An 18195-nucleotide genomic window follows, 5' to 3' on the forward strand; every position below is an offset into this window, starting at 1 on the left:
CCAGGTGATGACGAGGTTGACACTGTGAGCAGTAAAACTGGAAGAAAAGCAGATGAGTGCACATGTGGAGGTCTGACTCCACACTGATTCCACAGGGAAGACCATCAGGGAAGGGTACTGAACCAATATCTGCATTTATGTTGAACTTACACTGGTTTAGATGTTCTGTTTCTACCCTAGTTTTAATTCTGGATTGTCATTTAAATAACTTTAATAATAGCCTAATGTTTAGTTATAACTTGTTTGTGTAGGTTTGTGTTTTTCACTACACATTTAAGAACAGCAAAGGAATCCTCAGATTTTTTACATGTTTTTCTCTTCAGACATGAATTTCCTATGTGAAGTGGATTTAGAGGAGCAGTGCCCGGTGTGTGGAGATAAGGTTTCTGGATACCACTATGGCGTTCTCACCTGTGAGAGCTGTAAGGTACTTTAAACCCTACTATAGTATACTTTTTTGTTAACCATAACTCATTTCCTACAGCACAAGAGCAATATGGAGCAACAAAACTGCTTTCATCAAATTGTTTCTTCTTGGTCCTCAGGGATTTTTCAAAAGAACTGTTCAAAACAACAAGACATATGTCTGTGTGGAAAACCAGCAGTGCAAAATTGATACAAGTAAAAGAAAAAGATGCCCTTTTTGCAGATTTCAGAAGTGTCTTAATGTTGGAATGCGGTTAGAAGGTAAAGTGGGCTTTTTTTTCTGAATTCAATTGTGTAATGTCAGCTGACTGTGAGTGCAAACAATTAACGGAAATATTAACAAAAATGTTTTTTTAAGCCACATGCTCAGCTGTAATCTCTCAGGTGAACAAAACAGGTTTAAGGAGATCTGAGACGGAGAAAATGTTCCATTCACTGCAATTATCAGTCCATAACTGTCTCCATAAAATCTACATGTAAACTTCTAATATACATTTGGATAGTTGTTGATAATAAATGAAAACAATAAAATATATTTATTTGCACAAAGCTGCTGTTTCTTTCACAGTTTGTTTTACAGTTTGTTTTACTTGTGAAAAACAAACAGGCTGTCAAATGAGCCTTTTGGTGTCTGTTTTCCTTCAAATTGTGGTATAAAATTTCAGATTAAAATTTGCAAAAATTTGGTATTTTCTTCTGTCCATATTTAAATTATTTTTCAAAGAAATTTCCACGTTTCACAGTAACCGCAGCAGCTCTGTAATGTTCCTAAACTTTCACACTTCCTTAAATAATTACACAGCTTCATGGGATAGTTTTAGAAATTGATATGATAAATTAATGGCAAAATGTCTTCTGCCTTACAAATTGCTAAATGTTTTCTTCTGTTTTATCCAACAACAGCATTGGTCTTTTAATTTTATAAATGTTTTCTGCTTTATATATAAAGCAGAAAATACCAAAAGAAATATGTGATTTCTTTAAAGTTAGAATTTATTTCATGATCACATGCAAAGTCACCTTGAAAAAGACTAATAGATTAATTTTTCCCATCAGCTGTCCGTGCAGATCGAATGAGAGGAGGCAGAAACAAGTTTGGCCCCATCTACAAGCATGACCGTGCTCTCAAGCAACAGAAAAAGGCTTTGATACAAGCCAGAAGATTGAGAATAGAAAGCAACCAAAAAGATGTTACTTTTACCAGCAACATCCACTCAATTGCTATCCTTCACAACACCAAACTAAATCCAAACAAGCTCCTGTCCAAGCCCTGCAACTCACCTGCTGTATTACAGCACCAAATCACCTCTCCGTCTAACTGGGCTATGAAGTTAGAGAACTGCAGCAACGCTGCAGAATTGGCAGCCTTTGCTGAGGCAGTCGTTGGTCCACATCACACATCCTCCAGATCAATTTCTACACAAAGTCCAAGGATACCCCAGCTTGAGATAGAGTTTCTACAGTGTGATCCACGTGACCTTCAGCTGCAGAAAAATATCTTTTCTTGCCTGCAGCAGGAGCAAGCCTGCAGGCACATAGAGCCCGGCACTTTCAGCTCAGTGTATGTGATGGCTGACCAGTTGCTGTGCTCTATTGTGGAGTGGGCTCGTACATCCATCTTCTTTAAGGAACTAAAGGTAAGATCTCTTGATTTTAGTTTTGTGTGTCTTGGTTATATGTGAATCTGAGTCTGACAAACATCGTGACATGACTGTTCATGTCAGAATTAGAATGTTTATTTTTGGCTGGAGTTAGAAGGTTAATCATGGCACTCATTCAGATTTGACCTTGACAGCTGTTAGTTTTGTCAGCTGTAAAAACAGATAAAAGTTGTCATATTTCTTAACAGGAACCCTTTGTTTTTTCTTTATTCAACCTTACTGAAAACTTCTGCAGCTCTTATTTTTCTTTTGTGCATAGCGGTAGAAACATACATCCAAGTCTGACCTCATTGTATGTCACTCTGGCTAACACTTGGCAAGAGTTGTGCCAATTCATCCTTAAGAATTAATTTAAAATTATATTTAGTCCATTAAAATAACTCAACTAATGTTCACCTAATAAATATTCTGCACTAAGTTCACAACTGCAACATTAGCCGTCTAAAATTAGGTCATGCTGTTATTTGCTAATTATCATAGTGGTAATCCCATCCCTTTTCGCCAGTGGTCTACTTACCTAAAACAGAAATTTTAACTGAAAGACACTTGACTTGGACTACTTAATGGTGGTCACTTTTTAAAGGTTTTATTGGATCTAGTGGCCTTTATTTGAAAGTGAATTGACAGGAAAGTGGGTAATGAGAGAGGGGTAAGATATGTGACCAAGGTCATCAGGCCTGGATGACCTTGGCCATCTGTGACATCCACGTTGAGGAGTAAGGGTTGTGCTTTACCCCTGCGTCAGCATTAGAACCCCCATAATGGTCATTTTTATTACCTCTCAGTCTCAGTAGCTGATGTCGTCCTGACCATTTTTCTGTTTTCTTTGAAAGTATAATTTCCATTGACTCACTTAGCCATAAATATATCACAAAATGCAGACAATTTTGTAGGGTAATTTGGTTGGGAAGGGTTTGGAGGAAACCATTTTTGAAAACTCAGAAAACTCAACTAACTCAAACCAGTCCAAACACATTCAGTTCTGCCTCATATGGCATATGGATGATTTTTTTAAGGGCTACATTGTCTAATGCCACACATTAGACAATGTAACACTCTGAAGAGAGACACTCTGAACAGAGTGTTACATTGTCTATGAGAAGTAACACTCTGAACAAGATCATCAATTTGATAGGGGAGGAGATTGAATTGCTGCTTTCTGCTGTGTTTCTCTGAGATTCTGAGGAAATTAAACATAGAACAGATTCTTTAAAAAAATGTCAGCATTGTCTGACAAAGATCTTGTATAACAAAAATTTATTTCTGGATGGGAATACACAGGTTAATAAAAATGGTCAGAAAGCCCAGGATTATGAAGAAATACTGTCATTTCTTCACACTCAATGCCATATGATCTAAAGTGATGACAAAAGTAGTTAGGACTAAGAATTCTTTGAGTAAAGCCAGTAAAGTCAATAGCTTGAAATGCTGCATTTGAGCCATCACCCTCAGTGTCAATATGAATGATGAAGTTCCCCACTATAACATTCTTATCAATGTTTAACATTAGACTTTTTTAACACTTTATGAAGATCTTCAAGTAAATTTATATCACAGAACACAAAGACAATAAGCACTTGAGATAATAGAACAAAAACTGACAAAACAAACAAATGAATAAATTAATAATTCACAATGTTACATGTAACGCTAATTAAGGCTAGCCGCCTAATGGCCAAATATGGTAATAGGCAATCAGAAAGGTTCGGCTGAGGAGCCCATGTGTGAATAAAACACCAACAGACAGGAAGTAAGTTTAAGTTATTGTATTCAAATTTATATATTTGCATATTCTCAACAGCATACCTAGTTGAGAAATTCGCCCCAACYCGAACTTCTATTTCTCTACCAAATAAAAAATCCAAAACCCAATTATAAATCTTACCTCCTATACCAAGTTTTCTTAATTAAATCAATAATCCTTCTTTCCATAACATACCATATGCATTTTCTATGTCAAAGAACACAGCTATCACTATCTCTATTTGCTTGAGCTTTTCTTACTTCTGACTCTAAACACAGAACTGCATCCATCGGATTCCTCCCTTTACGAAAACCACTCTGAAAAGGACAGAATTTATTTTTACTCTCGATAAAATATGAAAGCCTACTATCTGTAATAATCTTTTCCATTATTTTCCCTAATTTATAGACCTATAAGAGCTATAGGTCTATAATTTGATGGGTCTGTTGCATTTTTACCAGGTTTTAACAAGGGAATTATAACTGTTTCCATTCTGCAGGGATACTCCCAGACATCGAAATCAAATTAAACAATTTTAATATAACAGTAAGAGATGAATATTTAAAATGTTTGAGCATTGTATAACACACTCCATCCTTCCCCGGAGTTGATTGTTTAGCATTATTAATAGCTTTTCCTAACTCTTACATAGTAAAAGGCATATCTAAATCCTACTTTGAAACTACTCTCTTAAAAGTAACTTCTGGATTTTAATCCAATAAATTTTCTGTGTTACTTTTCATATCTTCAGATACATTTTCTGAACTATGCACCTTAGTTAACGTTTCTGCTAATAACTCTGCTTTTTCTTTATTACTAATCGCTATTTTCCCATTTAATTCTAAAACAGGTAAGGAAAAACTCTTTTTAACACCATTCATTTTCTTAATAACTCTCCATGCCTCTGACAATTTGGTCTCTCCTCCAATGTCTCCAACATGACTTCTTAGCTGCTCTAATAGTCTTCCTAACTATAGCTTGTGCTTTCTTATATTGAATTAATGCCTCAAAGGTATGGCATCTTCTTACCAATTTAAAAGCTTCATTTCTTCCCCTTATAGCAATACTACATTGTTCATTCCACCATGGAATAGATTTTTTATTTCCTCTTCCCCTTATTTTAGAAATTGAACATTCAGCTGCATTAATTATGACAGATTTAATCTTTGCATAACACATCTCCACATCACAAAACAAGTTCTCATCCAGTTTATTAATTTGACCATCAACTAAATTTTAAATAACTCCCAATTAGCGCTACTTAACCTCCATCTTGGAATCTGTCCTTCCTCTTCTTTTATCACTTCAGAACCAAGTGAAACTAGAATAGGAAATGATCACTGCCCATAGGAGAATCACTCTGCACCTCCCAAGATGTAATTCCAGCTAATCTATTTGAAACCAATGTTAGATCTAAAACACTCTTTAAATTCCTACAGCAATCATATCTAGTAGTGCTGCTATCATTAACGCAAACCAGTGAATGTAACTCAAGAAATTCTTCAATAACCAATCCATTTGCATCTGTATCAAGACTCCCCCATAAAATATTATGAGAATTGAAATCACCACACCATACAGTGTTACCTACATTTTGTTCATTTACTACATTGAGATCTTGAATGGACAGCTTCTTGTTAGCATTATAAAAATTTATCACAGAGATTTGACCATTTTCTATCCAAATCTTAATTACTATTGATTCATAATTCTTCCCTATTGATTCTATTTTATGTCTTATACCATCTTGTATAAAAGTTGCCACTCCCCCTCCTTGTCTTTCTTTTCTATCATTCCTAATTGATGTATACCCAGGAATTTTGAAATCCAGACGAGGCTTAAGCCAGGTTTCTTTGATACAAATCAGGTGAGGTTTAACTTTCAAATCTGAAATATATTTCTTAAACTCTAAACCATTACTAATAAGACTTCTTGCAATCCACTGGAAAATAACTAACATAATGAAGAAGGGCCACCACTGCATGATTTGATTGCGATTGAGAAGATTGTGTCTCATTTAATTTTTCCTTAATTGCTTCCCAACTAACATTCTTCCAGTCAAAATATTTTTGGGCTGCCTTCACTATTATTTGAATTTTTTTCGTTTTCCTTTGTGTTTGAGCAGTGCAGTTAACAACCTCCACCATGAACAATACAAAATCCTCCTTTGTCATTAGTAGAGTGTCGCTTTTAATCTTGGAGATTAAAATAGATTCTTCTTTTTCTCCGCCAGACACTTTCTTTGGGAATAATATTGGTTGCACAGGAACTTTTTTCGTTGCTTCTGCATAAGTAATGCCAGTAGTGACTTTAATTTTCTGAACTTCCTCAGCTCTTTTACTAGCTACGCTTCCCCTAAATCCTGAACTATGCCCACCTCCACAATTACTACATTTCAGCGGAGCTCCTTCCTCACATTTCACATACTCATGATCCCCTGGACATCTCCCACAAAGTGTGTGGGTATGCAGGGTATGCAATGCATAGGGGCGCAGCACCAGAGGGGGCGCCAAAACCCCCGTCTGGAGGGGGCGGCGCGCCGATGATGTTTTCCCATACACTTCAGCGCGTCTTACGCTCCTTTCTTTTTGTTTAGTATCATTACAAATAATCAGTAACGATCCATCTCTTAGTATCTTAGTATAAAAACAACCAGTATAAAAAGGTACAATATTTATTATTACAAAATAAGAGGATGTGTATTTGCAGAAACAATAGATAAACAAAATAAATGAAAAACAATAGAAAAAGAAAATCAAACTCTAAAAGAACAGCAGGGTGCAGCAACATCTGCAGCGTCGATCAACCGCACGCCCAGGTAGAGTAATCGTCCGATCAAAACATGAAATGTGGCCCTGATCACAAACGCGTGGGCCAACACACCTGGACGAGCACAGAGGAGATTGACAATTGTCCACCAGCCTGACAGACTCCCTTTTATGTGGGGGGCGACCCCTGGTGGTTCCACATGTTACATTAACAAATTTCACTTTTCCAACCAGTGAATTGATTTCTTTAGGAAGCTTTATTGGATTCCACTTACCAAAGGACACACCCTCTTTGACAAACTTCAGAACTATTTTAAATTCTGTCACCTTAACTGTTTCTCCTTCAGCCTCGGAAACAGATGATTCTATTTGTTGTCTTGATTTTTTTCCGTTTGTGCTTAGCTTTTTGAGTATGCCATATTTCCTCATTTTCCACGCCATCCGCACCCTCTTCCATTTCCGCAAAATCACTACGTGATACATCATTTCCCTCTGACATCCTTTCAACCATTCACAGTCTGGTCGTGCCTCTTCCGCATCGTCGCAAAGTTGTCTGACAGAGATGGTCGAGATTCGAGTTCACCTCTGACCCGGAATCAAAATAAAATACGGGTTGATTATTTTGTGCAGGTTACATACGCAAGTAAATAAATTAGAAAATGATGACAAAATAAAAAAATGAATAGGCCTACATAAATAAAAGGCCAGGGCAGAGTTCACAACTGTGTTATTTGCTCAACTGTCCAGCTTGTCTGGAAGACACTAAGTAATGTGGTTGAGTAAAGGGAGTGTCATTGATAATTCACATGTTCCAACACTGGATTCTACAGAGTGTTACCAGAAAGTTTGTATCTCAGTCTTTCCTCATGCAGATCATACAGAGAGATAGAGCAATATGTAGGTTACAATTTAGATTCTTCAGGGTGTTAGAGGACCCCAGCAGAGCTGTTCCAGGGTCAAGTGAGACATTTTAAACAGATGAAAACCATTGAAAGGTGAGAGACAAAAAAAATTATGTAATTTTGGGCAAAACCAAGAAACATGTGCATGTGTCACCTGACATTTATTGCACAGTGAAGTCAGGTTAGGCAAAATTGTGTTTAGTCTAACTTTTGAGTAATGTAATCTATGAAATACCTTGTACTGAACCATGAAAGCATGAATTGAACTCGACTTGATGTTTGTTAATATTTCATCCTGTGTTTCATCCTCAATCTCAATAGAAAACTATTGAGATTTCCCAGACTTGTTTTATTTTAATCATGATTTGAGAAGAAGCAAACCAGCGTTGAAATAAAACATTTTGCTTCAGGAGAACCCAGAAGTGATTTTAACAATCAATTATTTTGGACTGTAATTTGTACAACTTTATAGTCTGTTGGACATAGACCATCAGTTGTTAATACCTAAAAAATTTGATTTTGAAATCAAAAATTTGAATTGTAACTGTATGAGATTGCAAAAATCGCTATTGTGCAAGTTGGAGCATGGACCAAAGTGTGTGGAAGCACACAATATTTTCTAATTTGATTCTCCTCTGGGTATTTAACAGAATGAAATGGTTCACGCTGAAAGACCGCAGGCTGCTTTGGAGATGAGAACAGGATCTCAGGAAGAGAAGTCTTTCGTGTCAGGCATTTTTCTATGGCTAGCCAAGAAGGCAGGGTGAACTCATCCCCCTTCTTAAACCATATTGCCAATACACCAGAACTCTGACATTGGTGGCCCAGCTATAATGTAAAAAGCACAAGAAACCAAAACCCCCACATTCTTTTGATGTTTGAAGATGGCTTTTAGCCATGTATTTTGCACTCCCAGAAAAATTGTATGATAATGGAATCTAAAAGCTTCAGAAAAAGATTTAGTAATGAAAACCGTAATATTCTGAAATAAATACAAAAATCGAGATAGTGAGTCTATCTTAATAGCATTTGCACGTCCAATCAAGAATATAATGTCTCCATTTTTTTTATGTTCTCCTTGATTTTAGTACATTTTTCTGAATTCTGAAATTCAATTTGAAAAGGTCTCTTGGGTTTTTTGACATTTTGATGCCCAAATATTTCATGTAGTCAGTCAGAGGTTATCTTAAAAGGTGTCATTGCCAGAAGTAGTGGATCAATTTTTTAACATTTTGAAAATTGAGGGTAAGGGCCTGGTAGACTATAAAAAACAAACAAAAGTGGTTTTCATACTTTGCAACTAGGATAAGAAAAACTAAGGGCTACATGTTCAAAATAACTGTAGCTAGTAACAGACATAATATTAACAAATTAATCTCAATGAAAAATAGTTGCTATTTCTCCACCTATCTCTGTGCTTTGACAAATGTGAAAATATAAATAATAGGAAGACAAGAATTTATCTTATTATCACAAATCAAGTCATAAACTAACAAAGTCTTAAGAGAATCTTAAGAGAGAGATTTGATGTTCAATAAACCACACTTAATTATTTTATTTTTATTTTCAGTGAGAGTCGTATTAAACTTTATGAGATTTTTCTGCTTTGCTCTTTTTAGGTTAGTCTCAATTCCATTTGATTTTGGCCATGGGCCAGACAATGTCTTAATTGGTGACGAGTGGGTAACAGTAGAAGCTGCAGAGAGGTTCTGCTTCCTGGTCTGGACTCTGCGTTGTTTAAGCTTTGGAAGACAAATACATTTGGCCAGATTCCTAGAAAGATAAGCTGCTTCATCCAAACTGGGATGGATGCCATCTCTCCAGATCAGAAAGAGTTTTCCCCAAAATGTCTGCCATGATCCAGGTAAACCATAACAGGCAATGTTGATCACAACACAATAAAGATACTTCTATAGTTGCTCCAGCACTGCTGATCAAATTGGCAAAGGTCGACAGCTTAACTTGACGAGAGAAACAAGCTTTGTATATGTCACTAGTTCTGGTTCATGGTTACTTAGTCATCTTATTCTTACTCCAACTCCAAGAAGACGGCTTAGGAGTCTGGTAAGAGTCTTAAATACTAGTTACTATATGACTGTATGACAAAAATCAAAGTAAACAAAAATATTCTATTCTATTCTATTTTGTAGAAGAGTAGACTCAAGAATTACAAATTAACTAGGAAAATAGATAAATCACAGTACTCAATTTGGGCAATTTCGATAAAATAAGTCCAATCTTAAAAATACATGAGAAATGAACAGGATGTATAATATTCCAATGGTATCAGTTCCTCTTACTTTCTCCCAAGGTCTCTGACCAGATGAAGTTGCTACACAGCTGCTGGAGTGAGCTGTTGGTTCTGGAGATAATCTCCAGACAGGTACTTTATGGCACTGATGGTGGTCTGCTACTGATCACTGGGCAGCAGGTGGGTGGGATGAGCCTGATTTTATATCCATTCTTATTTAATTTGGTTAAAAATAAATACCAGTGACACACTCACATGTATTATTTGTACTTGTACATGATATTCTTGTATTAAGTGTGATCCAAATTAATTTTCTATGAAGTAATTTTATTATGTCATCATATAAACTGACCACAGGTGAAGGGCTGCACTGCACAATATGTCAAGTCTCAAAGTTAAATTGTAATAACACTGTGCTACTTATGGATATCTCAAAGGAGTGCTTGAACTATAATTTTTGGTCAGCACTCTTCATCCTTTGAATGACAATATTATGTTTGACCAGTTACTGGGCTCCCATTGTGCTTGTCTGTTCTCAATTTTGATACTGACTAAAGAAGCTGAAGTGTAAGGTGGGAGTATCTTGATGACAGAAGACAAAAAAAAAAGAAAACAGAGAGGAAAATGTAGGTTTATTTTTGTAATTGCAATAGCAATTTTATTAACATTTGCTCTTTTCTTAATATTGTCCTGCCATAATACAAATGCTTAAATGAGTAATGTGCTAATAAAAACACAATTATTCTAGTTCAGAGAATGCTTGATCACCATCTTGATGTCAGCAGATGCTTTCTTGGTCCAGGGGGAACTTTCATATGTAGCGCCTCATGCTGGCCCTACTTCAGTCAGCCTGAATCAAAGAGGGACAGAGCTTGTGGAGAAGCTTCGAATGCTGAAGGTAGATCATCAAGAATTTGCCTGCATCAGGTTTCTAATCCTGTTTGCCCCTGGTGAGTGACCAAGTTGTATTCTTTTGAAGTGTATTAAAGGTTCATTGGTTGTCTATTGATAAGCCACTGTGAGATGCAGAAGACTGGTACACAATCTGAGATGAACAAAAACAAGATTTTAACTCCAAGAAGCCCATGTTACAGACCGGTGCACATGACCTGAGGAAAATCAAAGCTAACAGAGTTTTTTCTCAAAGCTTTCAATAGCTCACCTAAGTCACGCAAATTTTCAGTTTTTCAGAGAGGTACAGTCCTGTTGTCTCTTTATAGTTTTTTGCTTAGATAAGTTACAGACACTGAAATGTACCTGTTTTCAGGCACTACACTTTCATGTGTTCAAGTTTCTTACACACTAAACAGTTTTAATAAAAGCCTGAAAATAGTTTCTCAGATTGTACTCTTTCTGTCAGATGTCAAGGAGCTTGAAGAACACCGTTTTGTAGAAAGTGTGCAGCAGCAGGTTGAAGGAGCCCTCCTAAAGTACACACTGGCCTCATCATCGCAGTCCTGCAACCGTTTCACTTGTCTGCAACTGTATCTGTCAGAGCTACGCTCCCTCAGCATACTGGCTGAAGATTATCTGTACTATAAACATCTGAGTGGTGAGGTGCCCTGCAACAATCTGCTTAATGAGATGCTACACGCCAAATGCTGTTGGACATGAGCTGAATTGTTCTAGAACAACATGCAAGACACGACTGTAAAGTCAAAAATCTACTTTACATTTGTGTAATGAAGCGTTTGTGTTTATCCTATTATTTTCAACAAGTTCTGCTTCAGTTTTGTTCTGTACTACTGCTGCATCAGTTAAATTACATTTATTTGATGTACTTGTAGTTCATGTATGTGAATATATATTTGTGGGTAAGCAAATTATCTCTTTCCTTATTAAAATTGCTGCTTTTGTGCTGACATAAATTCAGATGTTTGTGTGTTTGGTTTTGATTTGTGTGTTTGGTTTTAGGACAAATTGTAAAATGATTTTCTGTGATTATACTATATATTTAATGGAATGTTCTTCTGTACAATCAGCACAAGGCTTTCCATGCCAGTACACCTTTCCAGATAAAAGGAAGCATGTATTTCATAAAAAACTAATGACGTCACAAATCGTAATTAAGCTGTAAAAACTTTATTTTTTGTAGTCTATTTTAAAAATATTGCTCCTAAAACTTGAAATTAAAACTTGAAATTAATAATAGGAAGTGTTGTCACACACACAAAAAAACCTTAGACCTCCCAATTTGTCACATGAAAATAAATTTAAATATATTTAATAAAGATTTTATATAACAAATCAGCACAAAACAGTGCAAAAGTGGAAGTAAGTAAGTAGAATTTATTTATAAAGTACTTTTCACAGACATAAAATCACAAAGCGCAGTACAATAAAAATCAACCTTAAACTACTAAAAGCATAAAACAAAATTCACAAACACAATGCAATCATGACATAAAAGCCAGGGAAAATAAAACTGTTTTCAGTTGCTTTTTAAAAACATCCACAGTGGGCAAAACGGAGCGGCAAGGGAAAACTGTTCCACAGCCTTGGGGCCACTGATTGAAAGAACCGTACAAGGAGTAACCAAGAGATCCAGTGTTTGGAACAAAAGCCACGAGCAGAGGAGAATTTAGTTAAAAATTGTCAACGATAATCTGGAGTCTGACCATTTAAAGCTCTGTTTGTCAGCACAAGTACTTTAAGGCGAATTCTAAAATCGACTGGGAGCCAGTGTAGAGAATATAACCAGAGTGATATGACTGAATTTACTAGATTTGGTGAGAAGTCTAGCTGCTGCATTCTGTATTGATTGCAAACATGAAATTGCGGACCTATCCGGGTAAAAATGGCATTACAGTAGTCCAGATGAGATGACACAAAAGCATGAATGATTTTCTCTAGGTCAACTCTGGAGACCATATGTCTTATTTTAGAAAATGAAAGCATCAAGAATGGGAAACAGTCTTAATGTGTGACTCAATGCCAGGAAGGACAGGATGTTTGGTATTTAATGCATTTATGCATTAAATTATCATAATTTATGATAATTGTGTACCTATTAATTGTATACCTATTAATAGGTACACAATTCATTTTACACAATTAATTTTATGTAGCACCAATTGAAGATGAATGTTATCTCAAACATCCAGTTCATCAGTAAAAATATACAGTCAGTTCAGTCCAATCTGACAGACTCAAAGTCAATTAGAAATACACAAGTTAGTTTATTATTCAAGTTGTTAAAAAAGTTTTCTGTCTCATAAAACCCAACAGATAGCATCAGCAATTCCTCCTAAGTAAACATGTAGCAACAGTGGAGAGGCCAAAAACCTCTATAACAGGAAGAAACCTGCAGCAGAAACTGACTCAGTGGGAACGACCATCTCCTGCAGCCCATTGGAGGTTTGAGAAGAGAGAGCATACACACATGAAACACAGAAGCACTGATCCAGGAATACTTTCTATGTTAAAGAAAATTAAAATGCTTATGGCAGAAACACAGCTAAACAAATGAGCTTGTCTGTGGTGAAATCAAAACAGTAATAACAGTTAGTCTAATTAAAAGCTCCTTCAATTGATTTTGCTAGATAGACAGGCTTACACACAGAGAGGTGAGTAAAAGTGTCTATTGAAGAAGAAAGTAAAGTTATTGGTAGCAGTAACTAATTTCCTCCTTCCAAGACGGTGACACAGCTAAATGTCAGGATGCATGCCAGATTACGCTTAAGAGAATAAAACAGAACAGATAATAAGTAATTGGAAAGAACAAGAAGAAACTAACAGAGCTGAATAGTGGTCTATATAATTTCACAGAGAGTTGCTAAAGGCAAGTTAAAACAGAAGAAATATGATGTTCCTCTTTTTCATATTCATGAAAAAGAATATGCTGCTGCGTTTTGGATCAGCTGGTGGCTTTTACCTGCGCTTTCCTTCATCTACCACTGAAAACCCAAATAAGAGAGGTTGTGATTGTATGTAAAAAAAAAAAGTTCAAGAAAGCATTGCATATGCTGACTGAAAAAAATCTGAAAATAAAGTTACTGCTTGTTTGATTAAAACATGTTCAAACTCTAACCAAAATTCTACAAAACGTCTAAAAAGTAACTTTCTAAAACTAATGTCTTAGATTTGATCAAATTTGAAAATCTCTGCCATCAAATAACTAGTTTTTCATACAGATGAGTATAAACAATTTTCTACATGCCAACTTTGTAATAACAAATAGAAAATCACTTAATAAATTATTCTAATTTTAGATTTTTTTTTTATTATCACAACCATACTTCTTGACTGAATGAAAATAATTTTAAATATGGATCTTCGAGATGTGGAATAATTGTGAATAATTTTAGATTTACCTGTAACCACATTGTTTTGCAAACTAGGGTTAAAATAAAACTAGAATGCTGATTAAAAGAACAATGATAACTGTTTTAAAAAGATTAGGCTGAATAGTAAATGTACAGGATTGGAAGGCAGCAGAATTGTTCACTTTTGCTAACTTGTGTATTAAAAAGTTAATTAGAAGGAATTTACATGAATAAATGCTAAATTGTCATGCTAAAGAGCTAAGACCAACAGTAGTGTACAAAAATATTTCTTTGTTCAGCTTACTAATAAGGATAGCTGTTAAGAATATAAAATATAAAAATTTCCGAACACTTATGCAACATTTTTTTTACAGCGACTGAACAATGTCATGTGCTTAAGTTATCTGTATTTACAAATAAATAATTCAGCAGTTGGCAGTTGGTATGGTGTGTACACACACCATACTGCATTTTTAAGTTTCCAGTCAATCAGGCTTTCCAAATCTGAATTCAGTCTTCATCATGAGTTGGTGTGTGTTTATTGCTTAGCTGTAGAGTTATATTTGTCAAAAGTTCAGGGATTTATGCCAGAAGAACTATCTTTGCACAGCTGTGGAGTATTTTTGGTTTAGTCTCACCAACTTTGTTTTACATAGCAAGCTGGAATCGTGACAAACTTCTTTCTGGTGGCTGCCAAGAGCTGTGCAAATAAAAACAACTGCACCAATAAATCTATGTGTCTCCTTGATAAAGGAGCTAATTATCTTGTGCTATCACACAATCCTTTGTTTTTAACCTTCTTTGAAAGATTGTAGGAGGAAGACATTAAAACTTAAAAACATAGGAGCATACATGCTAGTTTCACTGTGAAATGCCTTGGCAGATCCATCCATCCATCCATCCATCCATCCATCCATCCATCCATCCATCCATCCATCCATCCATCCATCCATCCATCCATCCATCCATCCATCCATCNATCCATCCATCCATCCATCCATCCATCCATCCATCCATCCATCCATCCATCCATCCATCCATCCATCCATCCATCCATCCATCCATCCATCCACCCATCCAGGTAGCCAGTTCATCACAGGACAACACAGAAACACACAAGACAAACAAAAACATACTCAAATACTTGTGTCAAAAAGTAATGTAGATTAATCAATTGAACTAACAGTCATGTTTTTGGATTGAGAGGTTGAAGAACTTTGGAATAAATGGACAATCCTCATTCCAGGCCGTTATGTTACATCTTTTAAAAAAACAAAAGGTTGCAATGGAAGTGATGAGTCTTTATTCTAATCTAATAATCTGCTGCAACATGAAGGTCAGCAAACACTTCCTGTAAGTAAAAGTCTGTGTACATAAAATCCTTGTTATTGGCCACTTAAATCCGACCGATTACATCTCCAAGCAGCTGTTTCCCTTCCCCCAGGCCCAACACCGGCTTAAGTAAAAAGCTTAATCAGCATAATGCACTCTCAATGTTTTCTGGTGGTGCACTATTTCCTAAAACATATTACTAGACCTTGACATCCAGCTGGCATCCAGTGGCACCTGTGCTGTTCAAGGACACAACATGGCACCAGATTAAAGATATCTGCTTTACCCTGAAGCAAAAGGAAAGCTATGACTTGCTTATCAGGAATTTTTATATAAAATTATGTACATTTGTGAACATCCTGTTAGAAATTTCCCACATGTTTTATTGTCTACCCAAAATATATAGATTTTGTTGCTGAAAAGAAAAATGGAAGAAAAAAGTGAAATTAAAAAAAGAGCTGTGGGAACCACAGCATATTCAAGCTATCAAGGCTAATGCCTTTCATCCCCTCTACGGCATGGTGGACAGTCTGAGGAGCAGACATAGTCAAAGATTACTGCAACCCAGACGTGCTGAGGAACACAGCAAGTCTTTTCTGCCTGAGGCTATCAGGCTTTATAATACATACATAGTCTCTAGAGCTGTGCGACTTAAATGTTGAATATATATTTAGCAATATACTGATCAATATATGTGTGTTGTTAAGACTTTCACTGCTCATGGTTATTTATTGTTATTTTTCCTTATTATTACTTTATTTATTTATTTATTTATTTATTTATTTATTTATTTATTTATTTATTTATTTATTTATTTATTTATTTATTTATTTATTTACTTATTTTAATTTTTATTGTGTGTTCTTCTTTGACAAATAAAATCACCCCAACCACCACCACCACTTAGGGGATCAATATAAACACATAATACCCAACATCTGTCTTCTGACTTTCATTTCCATTTATTATTGAAGTTAACTTTCGATGTGCCATTTTAAATAAAATGCATATTTTCAGAGGGTCTCATTTCCCCACTATGCGTGGAGTCCGCAAATGCCGCATCTCTCGCGAGTTTCTTTCTTCACTTCCCGGAAACACAAACCTTCATCCACCAAGATGGCGACTTTGACTATGAGCAGACCTCCCGTGGCGGGTTTCAGTTTCGAAAATTGTAGAAGGTAAAACGGTTTTAAATCTATGAAAGTTATTTAAGAATTATATACAACACGTTTGATCCTTCGAGCACTAGGTTTATTAGACGTGTTTTGTTTTAAAACGGCTTAGGGATGCTAGCTCATGTGAAGTTGTCTTACAATGACTCAGGATTTTCTGATGCGCCGTTGCAGTCGCTTATTTCTCATGCTCTGCTTCACTTCTCTGTTGTTTTATGAATGAGTTTAGTGTGTTATTTTAATTAGAAACAAAATAAGTCCGCATTCTTTCTGAAATTTAGTTGTTTTCAATACTGTTCCAGTTTAGCTCCGCATCGGGTAAAACAAAAAGCACACCGGGCCACTTAACCGTTCAAAGCCACCTAAATGAAGTGTTTAGATTCAAATATCCAAGTGTAATAAAATATCAAATGTTCGCTACTGAAGTGCTTAATCTTATTGTATAGGGATGGAAAAAATACATATTACTGAAGTTGATATAAATTTGTTGTAAGCAGAGAAATGGAAATTACTGTCATATTTTTAACTTTGAAGTCCACAAATTTGGAGAGGGAGCACGAACGAGCCTTTGCCGGTGATGATATATGTTTTACTCTTTACACTGATTAAATCATTCATTCATATTCATGATTTAATTTTTTGATTTCAGAAATGTGTTTTTGGAAGGTGAAGTCAATAATCTGGAATGCAGCTTGCCTGCTGCTCGAAAAACCGGAACCACCATCTGTGGGGTGGTCTTCAAGGTTAGTGACAGAAACAAATACTGGACTTAGAATGATTTATCTAGATCAGTGTTTCTAAACCTTTTTCGGGCCAGCGCCCCCCCAGCCTTTATCCAGGTCCCTCACCGCCCCCCACCAAAGAATTTGCAGGCTACTTTTCACTGACTATTTTATTATTAATATTACTATCACTATTGTAGATGTTTTGATTTTTATGCTTGTTTCTGTATTTATTATCAAGAATAATTTCCCAGAGAACAAAAAAGCCATGAGAATAGAAATTATTTTCACAGCTGTCTACAAAAAATGCAATGAACATTCAAGTTAAAATCTGTAGGCCTAACAGCAGCCAATCAGAGTGAAAAAAATATTCTTTGTACCATTTTCTAGTTGTTAAATATTCCACAAAATAACCAGATAAAAGATGAACAACATGCCAGTTTAAACTTTTAACTATTTGCAAAACAACTGAGCTCTGCWACATTAAAACATGGATAGAACTGTAACTACATTAATCATAACTCTTCTTCTCTTCAGTGTTTCTGTCAGTTTCTGGTGGTGCAGCTCTGTGCTGCCTTCAGGAGAATGGGACATCAGAGTATCATCAATAAAACTTCATCCACATGGCAGAGCTAATACAGTCCCCTTATTAAGTATTGCTCTAAAGTTCTTGCCATACCAGTTTATTCCTATGTATTTACTTTGGTTTCTTAGTTTATTCTTGCATTTTGTTCTTCATTAAATTTCATTTAGTTTCCTTTGATTAGTATTTTCCTCTCTTGGTTTATTTCTATGTCCACTTTAGTTTCTTTCCTGTTGCTAGATTTAATTTATCGTTTATTGACCATCAGTAATTTTCACTCAGTTTGCTGCGCCGCCTAAACCTCACTGTTCAGCGTCGGATTCTCTGTTTTTATGCCATAATTCACATCTAGTTCGTCGCTCCATTTTA

The 18195-nt window shown here is 35.7% G+C and overlaps 2 protein-coding genes across 4 annotated transcripts in view; both read left to right on the forward strand.

Moving 5' to 3' along the window:
- The first annotated feature begins 4 nt into the window (after positions 1–4).
- LOC103473114 (nuclear receptor subfamily 5 group A member 2-like) lies at positions 5–11624 on the forward strand. 2 transcript variants are annotated; one of them, XM_008423078.2, is made up of 7 exons: positions 5–114; positions 324–427; positions 546–687; positions 1483–2063; positions 9813–9932; positions 10555–10702; positions 11113–11624. In XM_008423078.2, the coding sequence occupies exons 1-7, from the start codon at positions 63–65 to the stop codon at positions 11364–11366; spliced, it is 1401 nt and encodes a 466-aa protein (XP_008421300.2). In that variant the 5' UTR covers positions 5–62; the 3' UTR covers positions 11367–11624. The 2 variants fall into 2 exon arrangements, with proteins under 2 accessions (XP_008421300.2, XP_008421301.1); XM_008423079.2 differs by lacking the exon at positions 5–114 and having other exon boundaries at positions 329–422.
- Positions 11625–16419: 4795 nt separating this feature from the next.
- Positions 16420–18195, forward strand: part of psmb7 (proteasome 20S subunit beta 7) — an 11270-nt gene continuing 9494 nt past the window's right edge. For both annotated transcript variants that reach the window (XM_017308037.1, XM_008423080.2), the window contains exons 1-2: positions 16420–16527; positions 17171–17264. In XM_017308037.1, coding sequence (XP_017163526.1) covers positions 16466–16527; positions 17171–17264 — 156 coding nt within the window. In that variant the 5' untranslated portion in view covers positions 16420–16465. The remainder of the gene's footprint in view (positions 16528–17170; positions 17265–18195) is intronic.

Source organism: Poecilia reticulata, linkage group LG12 (assembly GCF_000633615.1).
Source record: "Poecilia reticulata strain Guanapo linkage group LG12, Guppy_female_1.0+MT, whole genome shotgun sequence".
NCBI lineage: Eukaryota > Metazoa > Chordata > Actinopteri > Cyprinodontiformes > Poeciliidae > Poecilia > Poecilia reticulata.

Bases quoted from the DNA above. Each gene is read 5' to 3' on its own strand.
- LOC103473114 (XM_008423078.2), top strand. From the start codon at position 63: ATGTGGAGGTCTGACTCCACACTGATTCCACAGGGAAGACCATCAGGG. The intron at 2,064-9,812 runs GTAAGATCTCTT...CTTTCTCCCAAG, and splicing joins TCTTCTTTAAGGAACTAAAG to GTCTCTGACCAGATGAAGTT. The intron at 10,703-11,112 runs GTGAGTGACCAA...TCTTTCTGTCAG, and splicing joins TCTAATCCTGTTTGCCCCTG to ATGTCAAGGAGCTTGAAGAA.